The sequence below is a fragment of the Balaenoptera acutorostrata genome, chromosome 20 (genome assembly GCF_949987535.1).
Source record: "Balaenoptera acutorostrata chromosome 20, mBalAcu1.1, whole genome shotgun sequence".
Lineage (NCBI taxonomy): Eukaryota > Metazoa > Chordata > Mammalia > Artiodactyla > Balaenopteridae > Balaenoptera > Balaenoptera acutorostrata.
In genome coordinates, this window is record NC_080083.1 from 54419355 (window position 1) to 54444785 (window position 25431).

Sequence of the window (25431 nt, forward strand, 5' to 3'; positions counted from 1 at the left end):
ACGACATTACTGAACAGTCGGTGAAGTCAGATCAGGGTGCTGCACTTTCCCTCGATAAACAACACTTAGCGCAGACCCAAGAATACAGGTTACTTTTCCCAGGAGATAACGATAAGCATTTCTGGTCAGGGTGTTGCAAGAAAAATTCTCCAAAACAAACTAGCCAGGACAATTTTATGATAACAGGATACAGAGCAGCTTAAACCCACCAGAAAGGGCCATCAATTCCTGAGGGGATTAAGGTTTCGAGTCTTGGGATCTGCAGGGTAAATCTCTTGTAAACACCCCAATTGTTTGTCTTTATCTGACACGGATGTCTGTCAAGACCCCGTCTTTCCACCCCAGGCCTGTCTCAGCAACCTCTGACCCCCTCCAGGACCGGCCCGTCCAGCTTCACAGCTGTTCTCAGCCTACCCTGAATTAAAGACTGTGGCTTCACAGGGTTCTGTCTCCACTCTTGGTAGGGTTGTCCCCCAGTAGTGCCTGTGTCTTGTTTCATCCTGTCGTGAGTGAAATTTCTTCTGGTGTTTTTAATCAGTCAGTATAAGCTAGGTTACTCTGCAGTGACAGACAGCCCTAAAAAAAAAAAAAAAAAAAAAACTGTGTGTAGTTAACCACAGACATGTATTTCTCATTCTCGCAAAGCCCACACTCCAGTTCCAAGCAACCCTTGGGCAGCTCAATGCACGCATCCACCATTGCCAAGGCAGATGGAGGGAACTGTGGGTCAGGCGTTGGCAAGCCAACGCTTCTGCCCCCAAGTGTCGGGCATCACCCACATTCCATTGGTCGAGGCAACTTACATGGCTGCACCAAGAAGTGGGACAGAACTAGATCCTGGTGAGCAGTGACAAGACCCACGTTTTGCCAAACTATCTCTTAACTGCTGACTTTTAAGTTGAACATTTCATGATAGAACTGGGTTGTTATGTTTTTTTTCCCCTTGTATCCACCCACTTTACCAAGCTCGGTCATTAGTTCTCAAGACTCCTCATTGGATTTTGCTCCCTGAGAGCAATGGCAGGAAGGTGGCACAGGTGCCTTCCTGAACTGTCCCCAGTAGAGGAGACGGTGAGAGTTTCCATCTCAGGTCAACACCAGCATTGATGACTGGAAGACCACCAAGTGGAAGAACATCAACGTCGAGCAGATGGACCTAGACTGTAAGAAGTTCGCCAAGGATGTGAGGTCGCTGGACAAGGAGATGAAGGGCTGGGATGCCTTCGTGGGGCTGGACGACACCGTGAAGAACATGGTCACATCCCTGCGCGCCGTGAGTGAGCTGCAGAACCCCGCCATCCGGAACCGCCACTGGCAGCAGCTCATGCAGGCCACCCAGGTACCGCGCCTCGGGGGAGCAGGGCGCTGCTCCTTGGGAACTCGCTACCGGATGGGCGGGGCTGATGCTGATAAAGCCGGCTTTGAGCATGCTCGGGCTCTGCGCTCAGAGGGGCCCCGCTCTGGGTTGGATGCTCTGCTGTCACCATGTTGAAATCCTTAATAATTTTTTAACAGGGGACCCCATCATTTTCATTTGCACCAGGCCCCGCAAATTATGCAGCCAGTTCTGGTCGTACGGTGAATGTCCCTGGGGCTCAGGAAGTTTGGGGTGGAGGAATAGCTCCCCGGGTCCCCCATGCGCCACAGGAGCACACAGTCCTAGCACCCAAAATTTCCCAGGGATATTCCCCAGTGGGGGGGGAGGGGTCACTGGCCTAGACACTCACCGAAGGCAAATAGGAACATCCCCACCGTCAGCAAACATTGAACAAAACTCTCTGGAATGGCTACTCTGCAGAGGCCCCACGTAGATGCCAAGGATGCAGAGAGACAGAACACGGGCCCTGCTCTCAGGGAAGCAAAGGAAGAAAGAACAGCGTGGGCCACGGTGTTCGGGACGCCGAATGGGATGCTCGGGGGTGGTTCTAGGAGCACAGAGGAGGCAGTCACCTCCACGGTGAGGCAAGAGCAGGAACAGCTTCAGGAGCACACAGGATGTGGCCTGGGCCTTGGCGGGGAGAAACAGGCAAGCAGAAGGGTTATCCTGAGTACTGAGACCACTGGCCAGCAGGCTCGTGTACCCCCTCCAGGGCCTGGGAGAGACCCCCGGGCAGTGATCAACAAGCAACTAAAACGTCCCAGGAATTGGGCATCACCGAGGACTGTTGAGACCCGGGCAGGTATTTTCCCAACCATGACTGAGAGACACTCAATTCCATCACTTGGTTAAACCAGTTTCCATGGCAGGCTTGGAATTGGGGCCTGGAAATGTCTGTCTTTGTGACAGCGAGAAGGATTTGAGGACTGGGTGACACCATGAAAATACCTGGTATTGTTACTGGAGTAATAGTACCTGTGACTTGGCCACCTCTGTTACTAACACGGCAGCTTCTTTAGGTGGTGGATCAGGTCCTGCGACTGCTGTAACAAAGCCCCACACCATGGGGGGCTTAAACCACAGAAGTGTACTCTTCCCTGGCTCTGGAGGCCAAAAACCTGAAATCAAGGTGTCGGCAGGACCGTGATCCCTCTGGCAGTCTAGGCGAGGGCCCTTCCCTGCCTCTTCCAGCTTCCAGCGGCCCCAGGTGATCCTTGGCTTGTGGCCGCATCCCTCCAATCCCTGCCTCAGTGGTCACGTGGCCTCTTCTGCATTTCAAATCTCCCTCCCCTTTCTCTGATGAAAACACCTGTCATCGGATTTCGGTTCCGTGCAGTTGATCCAGGACGATTTCATCTCAAGATCCTTAACGGCTGCAAAGACTCTATTTCCAAATAAGGTCACATTCTGAGGTCCAGGTGGACATGAATTTGGGGGGGACACTATTCAATCCCCTATCAGTGGACTCTGCTGTTACCAGTTTTACAGGGAGGAGAGGCGAGGCCTGGAGAAGTGCCTGCCCAAGTCACGGAGCTTCCAACTGCCCCCGCCATGGCCTGGGTTCCTCCCTCGCCTGCCTCTTCATGAAGGACAAAGCTGTCCCTCAACTGGAGAACATGTGACCTTATGTGGACTGTGCCTACTTTTTTTCCCGTAGGTGAAATTTGAAATGTCAGATGAGACCACCCTGGCGGATTTACTCCAGCTGAACCTACATAAATACGAAGATGAGGTCCGAAACATCGTAGACAAGGCTGTGAAAGAGTCTGGCATGGAAAAGGTATCCTTTGTTGACAGCAAAGTGCGTTTTGTAGGGAATGATGCTGAACCCGAACCACCTGCCTAACCCTACTGAACCCTCCTCTCCTACAAAGCACCCTCATTTGTGGTCCATCCTGCCTCTGCCTTCTGAGAAGCTGAAGTGGGGACGGGGGCAGGAGGGCTGGCCATCAGCCAGTACCTGGGGCAGTTCCAGGACACACAGAAACTCTGGATGACTCCTTTGCAATTCAGACCTCTCTCCTCACCTGTTTTTTGAGTTTGAATTGTCACATTTTGGCTTTCTTTTTTTTAACAACCTTATTGAGCTATAAATCACATACCATACCATTCACCCATTTAAAGTGTACAACTCAATGGCTTTTAGCATATTTACAGATATGTGCAACCATCACATATTAGAATTAGTCAATTTTAGAACATTTTCATCTCCTCAAAAAGCAATGAAACCCAGACGCTTTAGCTATGACCCCCCCGCCATCTTCTCATGCCCCCCACCCCAGCTCTAAGCAACCACTAACCCACTTTCTGTTTCTATAGGTTTGCCTTTTCTGGACATTTCATATAAATGGAAACACATAATATGTGGGCTTTTGTGTCTGGCTTCTTTCACTAAGCATGTTTTCAAGTTGCCTTCATGTTGTAGCATGTGCCCGTGCTTCATTCTTTTGTATGGCCAAATAGTATTTCATTATATGAATACACCACATTTTGTTGATCTGTTCATCCACTGAGGGACATTTGGGTTGTTTCCATCTGTTGGCCATTGTAAATAACATTGGCATGAACATTTTGGCTTTCTGAAAAGCCCTTCCTTTCTGAAGGGGTTCCTTCCATGTTCTAGGAAACTCTGGGTCCTTTTCAAGCCCCTCATGCCAGACACTTGCTGACCCAATTTCTGTTCCCCCAAAAGGTGCTGAAAGCCCTAGATAGTACCTGGTCCACCATGGAGTTTGTGCACGAGCGGCACCCGCGGACAGGCACTGTGATGCTCAAGTCGGATGAGATGCTGGTGGAGACGCTGGAGGACAACCAGGTGCAGCTGCAGAACCTGATGATGTCCAAGTACCTGTCCCACTTCCTGAAGGAGGTGACGAGCTGGCAGCAGAAGCTGTCCGCAGCGGACTCGGTCATCTCCATCTGGTTCGAGGTCCAGAGAGCCTGGAGCCACCTGGAGAGCATCTTCATTGGTTCCGAAGACATCCGCGCCCAGCTGCTGGAGGACTCCAAACGCTTCGACGACATCGACCAGGAGTTCAAGGTGAGCACAGCTCTCTCGCTCCTGCCTGAGCACTTTCGGAAATGGCTCTGTGGGAGGAAACAGGGCTCCTGATGCCGTGGCGGTCCCTTTCTCTTCCCAGGCCTTGATGGAGGAGGCGGTGAAGACACCCAACGTGGTTGAAGCCACCAACAAACCTGGTCTCTATGACAAACTTGAGAACCTGAAGAAGAGGTGGGTCCCACACTGTCCAGGCAAGGGGCTTCACTGTGGCAGAAACCCGAGTCATGCGCCCCTTGCTGGCCAGGACGGGGAAAGCCCCAGGTTGTGGGTTAACACATCCCCTTCCTCAGAGTGCGAGCTCTCAGGCCACATCCTGCCACGTCGGCCACAGAGCGGGCCTTCAGCCTCAGGGGAAGCAATGACTGCAGAGATTAAACTGTACCCCATCGTACCTGGGGACACCCACCAGGTCAGGGGCTGGCAGAGAACAAGTGTGGAAGATTTGAATCAAACTGGGGCTATCCATCCAGCGCGTGGAAGGATGGGCTGGAAAAGACCCTCCGTCGAGCAGGACTCAGCAGCCTTGTTTCCTCCCCCAAGGTTGGCCGTGTGTGAAAAGGCCTTGGCCGAATATTTAGAGACAAAAAGACTGGCTTTCCCAAGGTTCTACTTTGTCTCCTCAGCCGACCTCCTGGACATTCTCTCCAATGGAAATGACCCCGTGGAGGTAGGTGGGCCCCAGCGCTGTGAAGAGAGGCCGACCTCAGGTGCGGCCTCCGGGCTCCAGGAGGGTCCCTGCTTGGCTCCGTGTCCGGGTGGCCCTGGGATGTTGGAGGACTGTCCACAGGTGTCCCTGTGGCACCTCCACGAGGTCATCCACACCTGAAACCACCCAGGGGCTGGGCCATGACAGAAAGACCTGGGACTGGTCTCAGACCCTGCCCTTGCCTCCCCGAGCCTCATCCGCGTCCTCTGGAAAATGGGGGAGATGCCCGTTTCTGAGAGACACACCCGGTCATCCTAATAAATCCCAGGCGCCAGGAAGAAAAGGTCCCTTGAGGTTCCTCTTCTAAAAGAGAGGAGGGTTAGCTACCCCGGCGAAGGGAAGTGACTGTATCTTATTCTAATCATGAAGTTCCAGGCACACAAGAAGGTAGCCACAGGATGGCCCACAATTTAGGTTCTGAGCGTCTGACCTAGGGACGCGGGTCCCATGCCCGGGACAGAACCTTCTCAAGGAAAAGAAATCTTCAGGAACAGACATTCGGAAGGTTCCGCCTGAGAGCAGTTTTTGCCATTTGTTGGCTAAGTGCGTTCAGTCAACATCCCAGAGGCAGGGGGTGGGGTGGGGGGATGTGTATAAGCCAAAAAAAAAAAAAAGATGCTTAAAACCACCCGAGGAAGACCCAGGCTGCGTGTCTCCCCCCTTTGAACCCCTTGGCTGCAAAATCCAGTGTTCCGCACCCCCCCCCCCCCACCGCCCAATCCAGGTGAGCCGCCACCTGTCCAAGCTCTTTGACAGCCTGTGTAAACTGAAGTTCCGCCTCGACGCCGACGGGAAGCCGCTCAGGTTTGGCCTGGGCATGTACAGCAAGGAGGACGAGTACGTGGCCTTTGACCGGGAGTGTGACCTCTCGGGGCAGGTGCGTGCGTGTGCGGATGGACGCCCCCGCCCCAACCCAGGACGACAGTGCGGCGTGTACAGGGCCACACGGCCTCAGACAGGCTGTCCCCAGCAGCCTGTGACCACCCCTCTGTCCTCTTCCCTCTGCCTCTCAGAACAAATGCTTAAGGGGCTTCTCTATAGAATTTCCAGCACAGCCTTACCTACACAGTATGAGGTGCATTGTGAGAAAAAACAGGAAGAGAAAGGAGGGGAGGGAGGGGGAGAAAAGGTTTATTAATGCCATTGAGTCTTTAGTATTTTATTTATTGTTATTAATGCCAAGGGGTTAGGGTTGGCGGCACCCCGCCCCCCGCTTTGAAGGGGGCCACACACACCTGGACCACCCACTTCTCATCCCTGCTTAGCGTAAGGGGCTTTACTGCTTTGATTTAGCAGAGGGGGTCCCTTTGCCTTGGGCAGCCTGGCCCCCTTTCCAGCTCTCCCCCCCCCACCCCAGGAGGCTGCTCTCTTCTGCTGACAGCAAGCTTCCTGGCTGCCCTCCACACCCCACCTCCCCCAATCTCTTTGCCCAAGTATTGATCAAGCCTCCGAATCGACCTTGACATTAGCCTAAGCAAAAATAATTCAGAGGTAAGTCAGCTCGGGGGGTAAAAATCTCATGCAAGAAAACCCGAGCTCCCACAACTTGAATTCGGAGAACCTGGCCAGATGGGGCTGGCAGGCCGGTGACAGGATCCAGTCCTCAGTTTGTTCAGATGCTTCCCACATGTAACTGCTTACAGATGTAACCACGAACTACGGCGAGCTCTGCCTGCACTGTCGTAGTTTAAAAGAAAAACCAACCCAATTACCTCATTTGGGTATTCCCCCCCACCCCGGTTGCAGTTAGTTGAAGTTTTGTATTTTAAGATACACACAAGGCTCGTCAGCAAGTTTGTCCACGTGACGATCTAAGACCCTGAGATGATGCACTTGGGGAGCTAGTGGGGGCTCCACTAGTAAGGGGCACGGGGCAGCGGGGCTGGGGGGACAGGCCCCACGTCTCTGCACATCAGCACCACTCCATAGGGTCAGACAGAGACTATCTTCTCCTCTTGATTTTTCTCTGATTTCCCCTCCCTTCTGTGTGTGGAAACAGTTAATGCACACGAATGCCCAATGCAACTAGTTTTGCGGGGACAGCTGGGCTTGCTGACCACATTTTTCAAGCTGGTCATTACCATTCAAGCTGGTGACAAATGGTAATTTAATTTTTAAATGACAAAGCAAGCCATCGGAATGAGCTGTGCTCACCCCTCTGTGGTCCCTGTGGCTCTGTCCCCAGGTGGAGGTCTGGCTGAACCGGGTGTTGGACAGGATGTGCGCCACCCTCCGCCACGAGATCCCGGAAGCCGTGGTGACCTACGAGGAGAAGCCAAGGGAGCAGTGGATCTTTGACTACCCCGCCCAGGTCTGAGGCTGGGTGGACGGAGCTCACCTGTCCTGGGTTAGCCGCAGTGGGCGGAGAACAGCCACCTTACTGATGTGAACTCTTCTGTCACACTGAGAACGATGCTCACGTTGGCGGGGGGCCGGGGGCCGCTCTGTTTTCAGATTGCGCTCTCGTGCACCCAGATCTGGTGGACAACCGAGGTGGGCCTGGCGTTTGCCAGGCTGGAGGAAGGCTACGAAAACGCCATCAAAGATTACAACAAGAAACAGGTGTGTGACCCCATCCCCTGTCCATCCAAAGCTTCTTGCTCTGAGGTGCCCCCTTGTGCCACTGCCATTTCTGTGGGTCAAAAGCAACCAAATACTGGCACTCCCCCCCAACATCCTTCTGCCCAAGAGTAACCGCTTTAGAAGTACATGACTTTAATTCTCTCTTTTGATTTAACTTTTTAAAAGATTCTTGCTTAGAAATTTAGAAACTAAAGATAATTTTTAAAATAAAAGCGAAAGCAACCAAAAACCCCACCACCCATATATAACCCCGTCAACAAATTCTTATCTAACATTCTAATCTCTTTGTGTGCATATAATCGATTCCTAGGCAAAAATATATACACTGTCCACACAGCTTTAAAATCCTGGTTTTACATAATGTACACCGTCTTTCACGGCATCAGATCTTCTTCTGCACCATTTTTAGTGGCTCCTTGATATTCTATGGGGGGCCTGTTCCCCAGCGTCCCCCACCCCCAGTCGGGGGATAGCGAGAGCTTCTTTCTGTGTTTCGTTGTTGTGAACAAGAGCACGGGGGTCCTCCCTACCCAACCGTGGGGCACCCGCCCAGCCCGGAGTCTGCCCCGCAACCGGTGTCCCAGCCAAGGTGCCTTCACTCCTGCAGATCAGTCAGCTGAATGCACTCATCAGCCTGCTTGTGGGAAACCTCAACGCCGGGGACAGGATGAAGATCATGACCATCTGTACCATCGACGTCCACGCCCGGGATGTGGTCGCCAAGATGATCACCGCCAAGGCACGGGCGCCGGGAAGGGCCGGGAACCCCGCTGGGGTCTGGTGCCTGGGACTCCAGCCCACGCCCCCGTCCCAGTTATCGCTGCTTCATCCTGGGTTGAGGGAGGCGGGTGACACTGCTCCAGGCAGCGGCTACCCCCTCCTTCATCCCTTAGTCTCACCCCTGGTAAGCGATGGGACAAGCAGCCCAATCAGGGGCGCCCATGGTTCAGCGAGACTCAGTGGCGCACGGAGTTAGGCTTAACGTGGGCACCACGGGAGGAGCAGGAGGCCGGGGAGCTCCCCCGGGGTCAGGGACCACCAGGAGGCAAACCGGCCTGCTCCTCCCGCAGGTGGAGAGCTCCCAGGCCTTCACCTGGCAGTCCCAGCTGCGGCACCGCTGGGATGAGGAGAAGAAGCACTGCTTTGCCAACATCTGCGATGCCCAGATCCAGTACTCGTACGAGTACCTGGGCAACACCCCACGGCTGGTCATCACCCCGCTCACCGACAGGTGAGGACGCACCGGCCGCCTTCCTGCCTGGCCCTGAGCAACGCACACTGTTCTCTGGGCTCTTCCCCGTGAGTCCTTGCGCCGTCAGACCCGAACGTGCCCTGCTGAGGCTGACGGGTCTGGGCATTTGGGTCAGATTCAGTCCTGCTACCGGCCAGGCAGCCAGACCCAGGGGCCATGGTCTTATTCCCTCCCTCCGACACTGGCTGTATGGCCTTGGGGGCGTTGCTCAGCCTCTCTGGGGACCCGCGAAGTGGGGACGTTATTTTATAAATCCTCAGCAGCTCGTTGAGGGTCAAGCGAGTCATTTAACAGCAAAAAGCACTCAGGCCAACAGCTGCTCAGAGCGAACCGTCAGGCCTGTGATGTCTCTTACGTTAGGCAGTGCCCTCCTCCTCTAGCGCCCTGCTGGGTACAGCCCCCATGTGGCATCCGCCCCTGCAAGACGGTGTCTGCTCTTTGGTGACGTCACAAGTGCTTCCCATCGGCTCCCTTCGGTGCCTCCTTGGGGCTCGGGGGGTGTCACTGAACCACAGTGAAAGGAAGTGGGCGGCTGTGGGGTTGCCGCCGCGAGGTGATCGGAGATCCTTTGCAGATGCTACATAACCTTGACCCAGTCCCTTCACCTGATCATGGGCGGAGCCCCCGCTGGCCCCGCCGGGACTGGCAAGACGGAGACGACCAAGGACCTGGGCAGAGCCCTGGGCACCATGGTCTACGTCTTCAACTGCTCCGAACAGATGGACTACAAGGTACGCAGCCCAGGCCCGGGGGGACTGACGGCCCCAGGGAGGACCACCCAGGGCCCCCCCATCAGAAGGCACAGCCTCCACGCCCCAAGTGAGCTCTAGATGTGTGGGCACCTCAGGCCAGACCCAGGCAGGACGCACCAGCTCCCCAGTCTGCTGACGGCGTCCACCAGACGGACAGGCTGAGGAGTGGTGCCCCCACTGGCGGCCTTGGCCCTCCTGGGAGGCTGGGCCTCCGCAGCATGACCAGCGTGTCTGGTAGAGGCTCTCAGGGTGGGCACAACCAGCCCCAAACGTCCTGCCTCCCCCCGGGGAGGTGACCCCTCCCAACCTACATTCCAAGCTTGTCCCCGGCAACTGGGGGCACCAGACAGAGTGAGCACCTCTGAGGGCTTGGGGGGCGGGGTAGCATGAGGGGCGGGTATAGGGTAGGGGCCGGGTCCTAGCGGTCTCTGGAGACTTTGCAGGACAGCCACAGTTCTCAAAGGGCCCAGAAGACAGGTGACCATGGAGGTCAGGTCAGAGCAGCCCCTGGGGGGCGGGGGGACACTGAGATCAGGAGCTCAGGCCTGCAGGGGGCCTCCCTGCCCCACCCCCATCAGAGCCCCATAGTCCAGGGGACCCCATCTTGAGGATGAGGGTGGGGACAGCTGCCCTGTCTGACCCTCAAGGCCACAGCCCACACCGGCCTCCTGGGTTTTAGAAAAGTGAAATCTGAAGCTGGATCCTCCCAGAAGGAATCCTGTATATAAACGTTGAAGAATCATCCTGATTATCCAGCTGGGGCCTGCCGTCCGTCCCCCTACCTTAGAGGGAAGCCCCCTCTCTTGTGTGCTAGTGGAAAATGCAAGGGCTGAACTTTACACAAACTCGCTTATCTGAGCCCAGGCAAAGCCCCCATGCCAGGGAGTGTCTGGGCTCTTCCTGGCACCCGGCCCCGGGCAGTATTAACCCTCCCAGGGAGTGAACATCCTGCCTCTAGCCTTCTGAGGGCCCCAAAGTTCCCAAGCCTGACCCTCGGCCAGGGGGCTGATGAGGCAGGTAGGGGCTCCCGGCAGGGCTCTCCACGCGTGCTTCTCCCATCTCACCCTTTCTAGTCCTGTGGCAATATCTACAAGGGCCTGGCCCAGACCGGAGCCTGGGGCTGCTTCGATGAGTTTAATCGAATCTCCGTGGAGGTCTTGTCTGTGATCGCCGTACAGGTAGGGCCCGCGTGGTCTCTGGGTCACGTACGGGAACTCACTGCCCTGCTGGCTTGGGACTCGTCAGCTTTCCTGTAGGGTCAGGTCAGCCTCACTGAGTTGGGGGTGTGACACAAAGGTGAGCGGGACCCCAGCCCTGTCCTTCAGGGGCCCACAGTCTGGTGGGGCACACAGAAGGAAAACAGTAAGGATCAGACCCAGTGGCACATATGTAACCGAATATAGACAAGGGGATAATCAGTTTTGCCTAGGGGACCAGGACAGAGGGCTTTGTCTCAATTACCAATGGAGCTGGGCATGTCTAGGAGTTTATCAGTAAGATAAGGGTGCTGGGAGGGAGAGAAGGAAGAAATGAGCCCGAGTATTTTGGGAACACCCATGACAGAGTGCAGGACTGCCTAGTTCTGGGCTTTATTTGAACTCTCTGTGCCTTCATCTTCTAATCTGTAGAATGGGTTTGCTGACAGGATTAGGGGTGAGTGCAGGTAGCTGGCCTCCTCCACTGTTGTTTCCCCACCTCGGCATAGACATGGAACTATGCCCAAGCCCTGGGGCTGGAGGTCAGTACGGCAAAGAGAGGACGAGGGCAGCCAGTGCCCCCTGGACCCATGGGCAATGCTGACGGCTGCCTTGGGGACCCCCGCCCCCAAAGTCAGTGCACAGACCCCAGGATAATTACGTAGAGCTCTGTTGACTCAGATGGAGGAGCAGGAACTGGAACGGAACATTAGGAGAGGCTCCATGTGGAGGGGAGGGGTCCCACCGCCAGCCCCTGCCCTGCTGGCTTGTGAGCCGCACGCTGCAGACCAGTCTGGGAGGAAAGTCCTGGACAACTAGGCGTGAGCTTTGCTCCAAAGCCCCAGGCTCGTAGGTCAGGGCTTAAACTGTGGCTGCAGGGCGCCCTCCAGTGGTGGCTTGGAGGTTTGCAGCTGCTCAGCACCACCGAGGGTCAAAGGCAGCTAATGGTCCCTGAATTCAGATTTCACCTGGGGCTGACTTTCTGATGTGGGGATGGCTACCCATCAGCCCTCCCACGGGTCACACTGCCCGAGCAGGAACGGGACATACAGAACGGCTACGGGGTGGAACGTCACTCAGTAATATCAAGGAACAACCACAACCTGGAGGAATCCCCAGGGCGTCTCGCTGAGTGACCAAAGCCCGTCTCAGATGACACACTGTACCATCCCGCTTACTAACGTTCATGAAAGACAGAATCACAGAAACGGGAGCAGATGAGTGGTTGCAGGGGGTCAGGGGAGGGCAGGGTGGGAGAATGGTGGGGGTGGCTATAGAGGGTGACAACACCTGAGGTCACGAAAATGTCCCATCATCTCCACGTTGCTGTCCTGGCGGTGATGCTGCACTATGGTCACCCTTGGGGGGCGCCGGGGAGGGGCCCATGGGATCCCCTCCACGTTCGTTCTTACAACTGCATGTCAATCTACAGTTGTATCAAAGTTTAAAGTTTGATTTAAAACAAGAATAAGAAATCAGGAAGGTCCTCTGCAAATTCACAGCCACACGCTTTAGCACAAACGAAGATCTGTCCAGCCTGTGGAAGGTGGTCATTCCCACGTGAACGCGTCTGTGTACACGCTGTTTAGGTAAAATGTATCCAAGATGCAATTCGAGCCAAGAAAAAAACGTTTAATTTCCTGGGAGAGATGATAAGCCTCATCCCCACTGTTGGCCTCTTCATCACCATGAACCCCGGGTACGCCGGACGTACGGAGCTGCCTGAGAACTTAAAGGCCTTGTTCAGGTGTGTAGTGGGTGGGGATGGCATGAGGAAGTGCCCAGGAGGGTGCTGCGGAGGGCAGAGGGCGAGGCTGACCAGAGGGGGCTGTGGGAGAGGAGGAGTCTGGAGACAAGACCCGAGTGAGAGGGACCAGCCCGCCAGGGCCTCTGACACGTGGGGTGGAGGTCCCGTTTCAGGCACAACCGGCCAGAGAGGGAGGACAGGTCTCAGGTGACTCTCAGAGGAGTTGAGTAAAGGGATGCAGGGCCTGGAGACGCCCCGTGCAGGGTGTAGGAGGAACAAGCGAAGCGGGGAGCGGAGCCAAGCGGCGGGTGGGGGCCTGGGAACCCGGCTCCGCACCTAGACTCTCAGCCTGTGACGCTGTGCTCCTCCTGGCAGGTGAGGTGTGCCTCTAGGTGACAAGGGGCAGGTGGGGGCATGGTTGGAAGAGGGGGAGAAGCCAAGGCAGGCCCTGCTGACCCCCTCAGGCCCTGCGCCATGGTGGTCCCCGACTTTGAACTGATATGCGAGATCATGCTGGTGTCTGAGGGCTTTCTGGAGGCCCGCCTTCTGGCCAGGAAGTTCATCACGCTCTACACCTTGTGCAGAGAGCTGCTGTCGAAGCAGGTGTGTGACAACGTCCTGGGCCCGCAGAGCTGGGGTCGGCAGGGGTTACAAACGCAGGTGGCCCGGACGCCTCCCAGACAGCCTGGTGGAGCCTCCACGCATCCCAGCGGCAGGCGGGCCTCGATCCCGGCCCCCCCGCCAGCGCGCTCACGCCCGCCCGCCCCTGCCCTCCACTCGCAGGATCATTATGACTGGGGCCTGCGAGCCATCAAGTCTGTGCTGGTGGTGGCCGGCTCCCTGAAGAGGGGCGACCCCAGCCGGGCAGAGGACCAGGTGCTGATGAGGGCGCTCAGGGACTTCAACATCCCCAAGATCGTCACCGACGACCTGCCCGTGTTCATGGGGCTCATCGGGGACCTCTTCCCCGCCATGGACGTGCCGCGGAAACGGGACCTGAATTTTGAGAAGGTGGGTACAGCCAGGGTCACGCCGGTCACCTGCCTAAGTGGCAGGTACCACACTGGGGTGGTGGTCACGTCTGCCAGCCGGCAATGGCCACACACGCACGGCTCCCTCTGCCCCGAGGAACGTCCTGAGGCTACAGGTTGCCTCTCCAGCCCCTCTTGCAACTCTGGGGGCATCGGGAGAGGAAGTGGAGGGTGCTTTGGGCAAACCCATTCCCCGCACGGGGTTCTCGGTAGCACCCACGGCAGAGCACGTAAACATCCCCATGGGCAGGGCCGCTGTTCCCTTCTGGTCTCTCCGCTGGGCAGGGGGCTCCCTCGCGCTGCACGACGGGCCCAGCGCCCCGTTCCCACACGCCTGCCCCAGGTCATCAAGCAGAGCATCGTGGAGCTCAAGCTGCAGGCGGAGGACAGCTTCGTGCTGAAGGTGGTGCAGCTGGAGGAACTGCTGCAAGTCAGGCACTCGGTGTTCGTCATCGGGAACGCGGGCAGTGGCAAGTCCCAGGTACATGCCCACCCGGGGACCCAGCCCAGTGCAACCCGGGTGGAAGGGTGTCAGGGACCGGGAAGGAAGCTGTGACGGGGAGCTGGGGGCGGAGGAGGAGGCAAGGAGTGGCCAGAGGACCCTGGTCCCACGATGAGGCCCTTCTCCCAGGCCCTCCTCTCTTCCTGCTCCTTCCCCCGTGATATCAGTCACCCCGCCTCTCTGCAGCCAACCCCCCACCCTCCTGTCCCCCGCCCCCTACCATTGCCTGGGGCACGGTGGAAAGCAGAGGGTGGCGGCCAACGTGACTGATAGCTATAACGTCGGAAAGTTCTAAGCCAGCCGAGTATTCAGCCAGCCGCCCACAGGATGGACTATTATGCTATTATTAAAGATCATTTCCAAAGACGATGTAACATGAGGGACGCTCGCTGCAAGTTATTTTTAAAAGGCAGAAACTGTACGAACCAGTTCTCTAAAAAGGAATGTGTGTATGTATGTCTACACATATACCCATGGGAAACATCCTCAGATGTCCTCAGAAACCCTTTTCTCTGCAGGGGGAAGAATTACAGGTAGTTTCCTTCCTTTAATTTTTCCTTCGGCGAGCACGTTACTTTTATTATCAGGGAACTAGTATGAATTTTACCCGGTCTGGGCACAAGTAGCCCTCCGCTGTGCACAGACGGGAACAATCGCAGGGTGTCTTCCCGGCCTGTGGGTTTCAGCGTCTTCCTGGACGTTGTTTGGGGGGTCGCAAACTCACCTGCGTGTCGCCAGAGCAAAGCAGGCCCAGAGCGGGGATTCTGCCTGTGGGTCTTCAAGGGCCCTTGGAGCTCACACGAGGGCCCTAGCGCAGGGTCTGGGTGCGGGATGTGGCCCTGTGTGAGCAGCCCCCGCCTCGGCGCAGGTCCTCAAGTCTCTGAACAAGACCTATCAGAACCTGCAGAGGAAGCCGGTCGCCGTGGACCTGGACCCCAAGGCCGTCACCTGTGACGAGCTCTTCGGCATCATCAACCCGGTGACCAGGGAGTGGAAAGATGGTAATGGGAGCAGCTTCCCCGGCAGGGCCGAGAGGGCGAGGGCTCGGAGCAGGCGTCCCAGGCCTGGGTCCACGGCGGGCCCGCTTTGTCGTGGCCGCTCGGCCGGCCTCTGTGCAGTGAGCACGTGGCCGAGCCCCCGAGGGAGACCCTCAGCGGGTCCAGCTGCGGTGAGGGGCCCCACACATACGCGTGGTGCATAACGATGGTGCTTGTGGAGAGCAGGAAGATCACAGACGGGGGCTGGTTCCCTCTCCCGGGCGGGAGGAACCGGGGAAGCCATGGACACCGGAGCGTCAGCACGCCTGCCTCAAGCAGGGCTGAGGGGAGACGGGGCCCCCACCCCATGGTCCACAGGAGGAGAGCCCTGAAGTGCAGGCTGGAGGCTCGGGTGCTGGGAATGGTGTTTCTCTGGGGAAGGGCCTTGATGAGATCTGTGCTTTATATAAAAAAAAAAACTCGGGACATCGGAGAAAGGACAGGTGAGGGGCTAGGGGAGATGGGGGGCCCCAAGGGTGGTCCAGGCGGAGGAAGGGGCACTGGAGGGGTTGGAAGAGGTGGGTGTGTACTGCTTGCCAGGGGACCATCCCCACCCCCGCCCCACCCAAGCTTCCATGCGTCCCCCTCCCGGGACAGGAATCCAGGGGGGTTCTGCTCCAGTCTCCCCTCTGTGAGAGGCCCCCCACCCACCACATCCCCCTCTGCCCCTCTCCCTGCTTTCTTTTTGTGACTTGACATCTATTTCCGCACGTGTATCTTGCGTCGTCACCCCCTCCACTGGGATGCAAGCTCTGTGGGGTGGGCAGGGGCTTCAGTTGTCCCCACGGCCCCTGCTCTGAGCCTGACTCTTTTTTTTTTTGTCCTGGTTTTTTTTTTAATTAATTAATTTTATTTATTTTATTTTTGGCTGCGTTGAGTCTTCATTGCTACGCGCGGGCTTTCTCTAGTTGCGGCGAGTGGGGGCTATTCTCCGTTGCAGTGCGCGGGCTTCTCATTGCAGTGGCTTCTGTTGTGGAGCACGGGCTCTAGAGCACAGGCTCAGTAGTTGTGGCGCACGGGCTTAGTTGCTCCGCGGCATGTGGGATCCTCTCGGGCCAGGGATCGAACCCGTGTCCCCTGCATTGGCAGGCAGATTCTCATCCACTGCGCCACCAGGGAAGTCCCTGAGCCTGACTCTTTAAGACCACTCAGCAAACCTCTATTGAGTGAATGAATGAAAGAGGGAAGGGATGAGTGAAGGGGTGCAGGGCGGGGCAGTGGCCTTCCGCGTAGAGCTGTTGAATCTGAGAACTGGACCAGACTTGCGGGGGATGTTGGGGGGCAGGGTCAGGGGTGGAGTCATAAAGGTGGGTCCTCGGGGTCAGGAGAAGGGCAGGAAATGAGCCAGGTCCCCTCCTGTCTGAGGGCCTCTGCTGTCCCTCTGAAGTAGGGCACTGGCCACCTCTGAGAGAGAGGCCAGTGTTGGCCCAGAGGGGACAAGAGGGGGCGAGCTTGGTCTCAGCCCCTGTGGCCTCAGGGAGAGCCGCCCAGAGCTGGATCTGACAGAGCCACCGCCGCCCACAGGCCTCTTCTCCACCATCATGCGGGACCTGGCCAACATCCCTCACGACGGCCCCAAGTGGATCGTCCTGGACGGGGACATAGACCCCATGTGGATCGAGTCCCTCAACACCGTCATGGATGACAACAAGGTACAAGGGGGCCCTGGATCCCAGAGCTGACCCCCCCAGAACGGCAGTAACGTGGGGGAGGGGAGCATATGGGACATGCCACATGTCTCGCCTGCCGCACTCAGCAGACAGGACCCGCTGTGCATGGGGACTCAGGAGGGGGCCTGCCTGGAGTTCTGCACAAAGCGTTATGGACGAGGGAAAGCCACCCCCCCCCCCCATCACAAGACGCGTTCCTCACAGGATACAGGCCCGCGTGCATCCGGCTCACCTGCTTTTTGGCTGCAGCGTGGGCGAAGGATGCAGGTGTAGAGACCGTTCCTGTCTGACTGATGCGTGGCACGATGTTGGAGGGGTAGCTAATATCTTGGAAGGCGTGGACAGTGTTGAGAATTATCTAGAAGCAGCTTAAGAAAGTGATTCTCAAGTGGGTGGAGGAGGGAACCCCAGAATTCCTGGGGAGGGGTCGGAGTCATGGTTTGAAAGGCAAATTTAGCCTCAGAGTGAAGTCCTACGTCATCCACGCACATCTGGACGCTCTCCATGGCCCTGGGGTGGGAGGGGCCGGGGGGGCTGGCATCGAGGACGGCAGGGAGTCGCTGGATTAGGGAAGCTGGTTGGTGGCTGGCGGGGGTATGAGGGGTGTCCTCGACCTCCTCCTCCTCCTCCTCCTATTCTGAGATGTGACCTGTGAAACCCTCAGGACGAGGGTGCTTTGGGGCTGAAACCCACAGGCCTGTGTCCCTCACTAGGTCCTCACCCTGGCCAGCAATGAGCGGATCCCCCTGAACCGCACCATGCGGCTGGTGTTCGAGATCAGCCACCTGAGGACGGCCACGCCGGCCACCGTCTCCAGAGCCGGCATTCTGTACATCAACCCGGCCGACCTAGGGTGGAACCCGTGAGTTGGGCTTTTGTTCTCCCGCTCCAAACTATGCAGAGAAAAAGGAGGGCATTGGCGTTTCAGAGTTTCCTGTGTATGCATTCATTCATTCACTCACTCGTTCACTCATACGATAAATACCTTGTGCTGGGCCCTCCCCAGGCAGCAGCGTGGGGGCAATGAAAGGATGCGGGACAGACGTCTGAATAAGTGATGTCATGCACGGCGACTCTGCATCACGGCAGCTAACGAAACAGAAGTTTGTACCACATGCAGGGAACTCTGAGGAGGAGGGAGGGAGGGTCTGGGCCTGTTGTGGAGACAGGAAGTCTTCCTGGAGGAGCTGGAGTTGGGGCTGACCCCCGAGAGGAGAAGGAGCTTTCCAGGTAGACAGATAGGGGAAAGCATTCCAAGTGAGAACCAACAGTTAAGGGGCATCAGGGCGCGAGTGTGAGGTTCCCGGGAACTGGCGGTGGTCCGGTGTTCGTGGATGGAGCGTGAGGCGTGAGGATGCCCCTGGCAGGAAGGGACTGACCCTCCAGGGCTGGCACAGGGGCCCCTTCTGACGTGACAGCAGATGACGGGTGGCCACTGGCGACAGGGGAGGAGGGATGGATGTGAGAAATGTGTGAAACCTTAAGAAATGGAAGGCTTGCCATTGATCCTGGAGGCATGTTTTTGTACTTGGACACATGGCTAGTAATTTATACGCCAGGACATCCTGCGTGGTCTTGAGTAGAAACCCCAGTGCAACATTCTGGGACTGACAGGCTCAGGAGAAACACCTTGGCTGCATTCATTCAGTCGTCCACTTCATTCATTCATTTATTCAACCAGTGCTTTCAGCACACCTGCTGTGTGTCTGACCCTCGGATGCCCCGTGCTAGGGAAACTGGGTCTCCCGGAGTGATGTGGAGAGTGGTAAGAGATGTTGGGAGGAAGGAGAATCCTTGAAGGATTCAAGAAGGAACAGGTAGAAGGGAAACCAGGGAGGTGACGTCCCACGTAGCCAGGGAGGAAAAAGCTTCAGGAGGGAAGCAGCGTCGAGAGGGTCACGTCCGGAGGGTCAAGGAGCCAAGGACAGAAAGTTGCCACTGGATTTGGCAGCTGGGAGCTCACCATTAACTCAGGAAGAACAGCTTTCTGGCGTGATAGGGGCAGAAGCCAGATGGCAATTCATGGAGGAGGAATTGGGAGGAGGCCCTGGTAATGAGGGTCTTTCTGGAAATGTCTCGTAGCAGCTGGGGCGAGATGAGCAGGCATGGGTGTTTCCAGGCACAGGCAAGTGTGCCGGTGGGGGGAGAGGGGGAGGAGGAGAGTTCATGCTCGATGCGTCTGTGCATCGAGTGGGAAGTGAGACCGCCATCTCCCGATGCAGCGAGGCCGGGGCTAGGGGGGTACACGAGCACAGTGACCCTGCAGGGACAGAGCCAGAGCTGGCCTGACCCCCAGGGGCCCCGTGGCCTCTGGGGACAGGGCAGGAGCCTGCAGGGAAGCCACTCGTCCTCCCGGGGTGTTTTTGTGTGTGTGTGTGTGTGTGTGTGTGTGCGCGCGTGTGCGTGTCTGGGTCTGGGTCTGGGTCTGGGTCTGGGTCGGCTTTCCAGATCAAAGCCAGAGCGCACATTTGCATGCACTAAATGTCTCTAACAAGGCAAAATTTAAAATTTGATATATCTGCCTTCAAGATAGAAGGCAAATGCAGCAGTCTATGTATAGATTTGCAAATTGGTCTCCATTCTGAAGACCAACTGTATTTGGAATTCACTTCTCAACTGCACTGTGTTTGCTTGTGGACGTAGAGTGTTTAAAGGTTTGCTCTGTTACCTAGTGAACCCAGGGGCAATGGGGCAGAGTATTTGAGCTCTTGGTTCTCTGTTCTGCTAGGGGTGCAGTAAGAGGCAGAGCTTCCAGAACATGCGCTCACTTGCAGAAAGGCATGTCTGCTGGGGCTGCGGAGGGCAGGCGAGCTGAGTCGGGTAACGCGAGCTTCCTGCTTACGTTTTGGGCATCCTAGAAAGGACAGCTCACTGAGCTCATCAGCCCGCAAGGGAGCCGGACGCTCTTTACACTTTTAGCAGGCACTTGTTCAGCACTTACCGTGGACCAGGCTCCCCTCTATGAGCTTTAAAAATATCAGCCCAGGTAGTCCTTCAAATATGGGAGTGATTATCACCACTCCCATTTACGGATGAGAAACCTGAGACCCAGACACGTTGAGTAACTTGCCCGAGGCCATGGCTGGCCACACTAGAGCCCATTCAAGCCAGGCAGTTGGGCTCTAGAATCCACACCCCTCTATGCAACCCACTCCAGAGATGTATGTGTGCCAGACAACCCAACATGGCTCCTCAGGAATGCCTGTTGTATTGGTTTGGACTCTTCCATTAAATGTGTCAATTGGCTCAATTCACCATGTATGCTTCAGGCATGGCTGGATCCAGGAGGCCAGATAATGCGATGATGTGTCCCTGCTCCTCTCCTTTCCTTTCTCTTTTGTTCCCTTCCCATCCCCTCCCTCTCTCTCCCCCAGATGATGTTATGAAACTTTTCTCTCCTCTCCTCTTCTCCTATATCCAGCTCTACTGTCCTCAGTATTATCTGCATTTGGGGGTAGGAAGGATGGCTCCCAGTTGTTCTAGGAGGACAGCACCCCACAGCTAGAATCCCAGGGAAAGAGCACACCCTCATCAGATCCTCTTAAGGTCTGGGACCGGCCCCATCACCAGGCAGGAGTACCAGAATCACGTGGAAGCGTTCACCAAGCGGAGGGTTGCCAGGAGGACCCAACGTGGTGGCCCAGTCCTCCAGCACCTCCCCGTCTTCCCCAGGGTGGTGAGCAGCTGGATTGAGAGGCGCAAGGTGCAGTCGGAAAAGGCCAACCTGATGATCCTCTTTGACAAGTACCTGCCCACCTGCCTGGACAAGCTTCGCGTCGGGTTTAAGAAGATCACTCCAGTGCCCGAGATCACGGTCATCCAGATGATCCTGTACCTGCTCGAGTGCCTCCTTACCGAGAAGAATGCACCACCCGACTCTGCCAAGGAGCTGTACGAGCTCTACTTCGTGTTCGCCTGCTTCTGGGCCTTCGGAGGGGCCATGTTCCAGGACCAGGTGAGCAGCCGGCCGCGGCGGGTGCCTGGCCAGCCAGACTCGGTCTCCCGGCATCCCTCTCAACTGGGCCGTTTCTGTGCTTTATTTTGTTTCCCAACAGCTTGTAGATTATCGGGTCGAGTTCAGCCGATGGTGGATCAACGAATTTAAGACAATCAAGTTCCCCTCGCAGGGAACGATCTTTGACTACTACATAGATCCCGACACCAAAAAGTTCCTGCCGTGGACGGACAAGGTGCCCCGCTTCGAGCTGGACCCTGATGTCCCACTGCAGGTAACTGCCCAGAGCAGTGACGATTTATGACGATTTAGGAGCAGGACTCAGAGCCCCATCCCACTCGCTTCTCAATGGGATGTCCAGTCGCAAACGGTTTTCAACAATAGGACCTTTCAAGTAAGACTGGGGATTTGACAAACTGTCCAGGTCTGCAAGTTTGTTGGGAAGGTGGGAATTGGAGGCTCGGGTGTGTCTGGGGTTACAGCTCCTCCCTCTCCCCGCCCATCCTCCTGCCCCCTCCCCCAGGCCTCACTGGTGCACACCACGGAAACCATCCGCATCCGCTACTTCATGGACCTGCTCGTGGAGAAGTCGTGGCCCGTGATGCTGGTGGGGAACGCAGGGACGGGCAAGTCGGTGCTGATGGGGGACAAGCTGGACAGCCTGAGCACAGATGACTACTTAGTGCAGGCCGTGCCCTTCAACTTCTACACGACCTCGGCTATGCTGCAGGGTGAGGTTGAGGACAAGCGTGGGTCCTCACGGCCTGGCCTCGACATACCCAATCACTCTCATCTGACGCGCGCGACTGCCCCCCAGTCCCACCCTGACGTTCCTCACAGCGCCTTCTTACTGCAGACCCGGGAGCTGGCCAGCTGCCTCTCCACTTCCCGTGCCCCCACCCGCTGCTCTCTATGCCCAGAGCAGGGGGACGAGGGTGGCAGATCCCACAGGGAGCTCCGCTCCTAACCAGTCTCAGGTGGCCCCGAGGTCGATGAGCGCAAGGTTCCTGCGTCCCTGCCTGGAGCCAGTGGTGCCCACCACCCTCTCCTTTACTCATGAGGTGGCTGGAGTCCAACCCACCTGTCTTTGGTGCCCCCAGGGCTACCCTTTGGGCCACCGCCTCTGAGATCTACCAAGCACCGTGGTAGTCACCCCATTCCCTTCTCTAGGTGTTCTCGAAAAGCCGCTGGAGAAGAAATCGGGGCGGAATTACGGGCCACCAGGCACCAAGAAGCTGGTCTACTTCATCGACGACATGAACATGCCCGAGGTGGACAAGTACGGGACGGTGGCCCCGCACACCCTCCTCCGGCAGCACATGGACCACAGGCACTGGTGAGTGGGGGCGGGGGAGGGGTTTGCCACAGGGAGGATGCAGGGCTGGGGCACAGGACCACGCTGATGGGGTCACAGGTCTGGGGAGAGGTGGGGGGGTCAAGGTATCCTCCTCTCATACATTCCGCAAATACGCCCTGGGCATCTGCCAGGTCCCGGGCTGGCGGCTGTGGCCTGCAGTTCCATGGAGCAGGGACAGACAGGTACCCCTCCGATTGAAGTGTCCATATGGCAGAGAGGACAGAGGGGTGCAGTTCCAGGGTGAAGGGAGCAGTCACAGAGGACCCCAGCGGCTGGGTCAGAGACCCGGGGTGGGAGGAGGCAGCTGGGAGCTCCATTACTGGCCTTAGTGTCAATACTTTGGAGGGAGAGCATCTCAGGCACAGCAGATGCCATGGGCAGAGGGAGTGTGGCCCCTGGAGGGGGCCATAGGAGCCCAGCGTGGCTGGAGCACGAGAGCCAGGGGGAGAGGGTGCCCGGGGCAGGGGCGGCCAGACCCCAGGACTCATGGACCACTGGACTGAGAACACTTTCTCCCAAGGGCAACGGAAAGCCGAGGGTGTCATGTTTACATTTGCAGTCTGGAAAGGTCAGAACATTCAGTGTGGTTAAAACAAGTATCACTTGAAGGAAGTGTGCCGTGATGACCTGGCAAGTGGCCCAGGCCACACCTGGGGGCTTTGAGACCAAAGGAACCCGAGAAATCTCATCAGAAGTCAGTGAGGGGATGCGTGGAGCCTGCCGCTTACTGCCGAGAAATAGGGCACAGAGGGGATAAGTGGCCTGCTGGCGGTCACAGCCCTGATGAGAGGCCCAGCTGGAGGTCAAGCCCACATGTCTGACTCCATGGCTGGCCTTTCCCCGCGACATGACACCGACTCCAGGGCTCACAGGCTGTAGGAACCCAGCAAGGACAGCAGTGAAGCCATGGAGGCTGTGGGCTGTGATGTGGGAACAGGGTGTTAGGGATGGCTCCCTGGGGAGGTGACAGAGCTGGGCCGGGGCGGGGCGCACTTGAAGTGCAGCCCTGCGAGAGCTCGACATCTGTGAGGACATGAAAGTGGTGTGGGACGGCCAGGGCCCAGGACAGGTCTGGGGAGGGACAGGGCAGGAGGCCGAGGGCAAAGCAGGAGGGATACGTGAGGGCTGCCCACGCCCCCTCGGGAGGATCTGCTGGGAGGCCCAGGAGGGCCCAGGGGTGGTCCCTCACTCTCCCGGGCCCTGGTTGCATGCTCTCGAAATGGGCTCACCAGGTCGTGCATCCTTGCGAAAGTTACAAAACTAAGATGTGGTGTACTCTTCTTTAAGAGGGTCCTAAGAGCTGTGAAGCTTCAGCCCTGGGTCCACACCTGCCCTGGAGTTTGTCCTGAAGAATCTCTCTAGGAGGGGGAGGCATAGTCAGATTTGGAAGATCCCTCTAGAATTTCAGATAAAGGGGCCCCACAAGCAACAGGGAAGGCTGGACTGTTCAGAGGCTCTGTCAGCAAGTGCAGAAGAAACAGCAGCACAGACCAGCCCTACCACATAGATCAGGCGGGCCCCACGTGGAGGGCAGACCCACAAGCCAGAGGAGAAACTGCCACGTCGGTGGAAGAAAGTGTGACCCGGGGAAAGGTGGGGAGTGGGAAGGACTTCTCAAAGCTAGGCTTCAAAAGCATAGACCAGAAGGCCGAAGAATGGTTACTTTGACTTACCTGAGAACTGAGGAACACTGTTCACCAAGAGACACCATGGGCAAGCACAATATGGAGTTGATGGGAGAAATTACTTGCAATGCCTGATACTGGCAGTGGATTCATATGTGGGGCATACAAGGAATCCCCACAGATCCACAAGGGCCAGCACCAACTCCCAACAGAAAACAAAACAAAACAATGGGGGGAAAAGCCAAAAGGTAAAAGGCACATGAAAGATGCACAAGCTCTCTATAGCCTTTGACCTCGTCTGAGCCCCTGGAGGTGTTAGCAGTGCCTGGCACCGAGGAAACTCTTCAGCTTATTTGATCATCGTCACCATCATCATCCTTGATAATTAGAGTGATAATGGGGGTGGTGGTAAACATTTATGGAACCCTTGCTCTATTTCAGGTGCCCTTCTAAGTTTATTTTCATGCATTAGCTCCATTCGTCCTCATAATGACCCATTGCACAGATAAGAATACTGAGGCACGGAGGGGTTAGCCAGCCTCCCCAGAGTCACGATGCTACTGAATGGAGGAGCTGGAACATAAACCCAGACCTGAACACTGAGCCACTCCGTTGCCTCCTGTTTCAAAATTTTTCTTAAAAGCATGAAGTACAATTGGCCATTTCACATGTAATTGTTATTTTGAGGTTTTTTTTAACCATATGCAGGGCAGTACTGGGGTGGGTGGGGAGCCGGGGGTGGCTCCTGGGGGCCGGCAGCAGGACATTACGCTGGCCTTGCCCGCGCAGGTATGACCGACAGAAGCTGACACTGAAGGACATCCATAACTGTCAGTACGTGGCATGCATGAACCCCACTGCTGGATCCTTCACCATTGACCCCAGGCTTCAGGTAGGCAGAACCCAGACTCATCTCGGTCAGCTGCAGGAGTCGAGGCTCACTTTGGCAAATGAGAAGGAAAGCATTGATTTGGGATTGTGGGGCAGTGGGCTGGCATTCCCTGGAGAACGTCCCAGCCTTTCAGAAGATGTCAGGACATTCCCAGTGGGTGGGGGAGGGGGGGTGTTGAGAGGCTAGCCAGCTCTCCCTGTGAGCCCGTAGGGCTGCCAGACTTACTTAGCAAATAAAAATACAGATGCCTGCTCAAATCTGAATTTCAGATAAACAGCAAATCATGCCCCATACGATGTTTGAGACATATTTGTACTAAAAAAAAAAAAAAATTTCCTATGTGAAATTCAGATTTAACAGGAAATCCTGTACTCTATCTGCAACGCCACCCAGGCAGGACCTCACCTCTGAATTACCTAAGCAGATGGAGACCTGGAATTTAAATCCAGGCTGCGCTCTGAGGCACTCTTTGGCCTCCTCTAAGTTTTTTCTGGAGAGCATGACACGAATTTGGCTGTTTGAGATGTAATTAATATTTAAGGGGGCTTTACCACACACGTGGCATGAGGAGGGAACCTGTCCATTCTGACCATGCCCACGAGACATTAGACGATGAGGACAGAGTCTGCTCCCCAGGAAGGCGGCCCCGCCCCAAGCTGGTCCCTACGAGCAGCCTGACCAGGGCCT

General features: G+C 56.5%; 1 protein-coding gene across 1 annotated transcript in view; it reads left to right on the forward strand.

Annotated features, from left to right (window-relative positions):
* The window catches only part of DNAH17 (dynein axonemal heavy chain 17), a 109588-nt gene that overhangs the window by 39589 nt on the left and 44568 nt on the right, over positions 1-25431 (forward strand). Inside the window, exons 25-48 of the mRNA XM_007185782.2 lie at positions 1091-1339; positions 3036-3158; positions 4071-4418; positions 4519-4610; positions 4980-5106; positions 5870-6022; positions 7331-7456; positions 7600-7707; positions 8336-8467; positions 8799-8959; positions 9555-9711; positions 10806-10910; positions 12518-12675; positions 13140-13278; positions 13459-13686; positions 14050-14187; positions 15077-15209; positions 16770-16897; positions 17629-17777; positions 20588-20870; positions 20971-21144; positions 21394-21601; positions 22041-22206; positions 24642-24744. Coding sequence (XP_007185844.2) covers positions 1091-1339; positions 3036-3158; positions 4071-4418; positions 4519-4610; positions 4980-5106; positions 5870-6022; positions 7331-7456; positions 7600-7707; positions 8336-8467; positions 8799-8959; positions 9555-9711; positions 10806-10910; positions 12518-12675; positions 13140-13278; positions 13459-13686; positions 14050-14187; positions 15077-15209; positions 16770-16897; positions 17629-17777; positions 20588-20870; positions 20971-21144; positions 21394-21601; positions 22041-22206; positions 24642-24744 — 3888 coding nt within the window. The remainder of the gene's footprint in view (positions 1-1090; positions 1340-3035; positions 3159-4070; positions 4419-4518; positions 4611-4979; positions 5107-5869; positions 6023-7330; positions 7457-7599; positions 7708-8335; positions 8468-8798; positions 8960-9554; positions 9712-10805; positions 10911-12517; positions 12676-13139; positions 13279-13458; positions 13687-14049; positions 14188-15076; positions 15210-16769; positions 16898-17628; positions 17778-20587; positions 20871-20970; positions 21145-21393; positions 21602-22040; positions 22207-24641; positions 24745-25431) is intronic.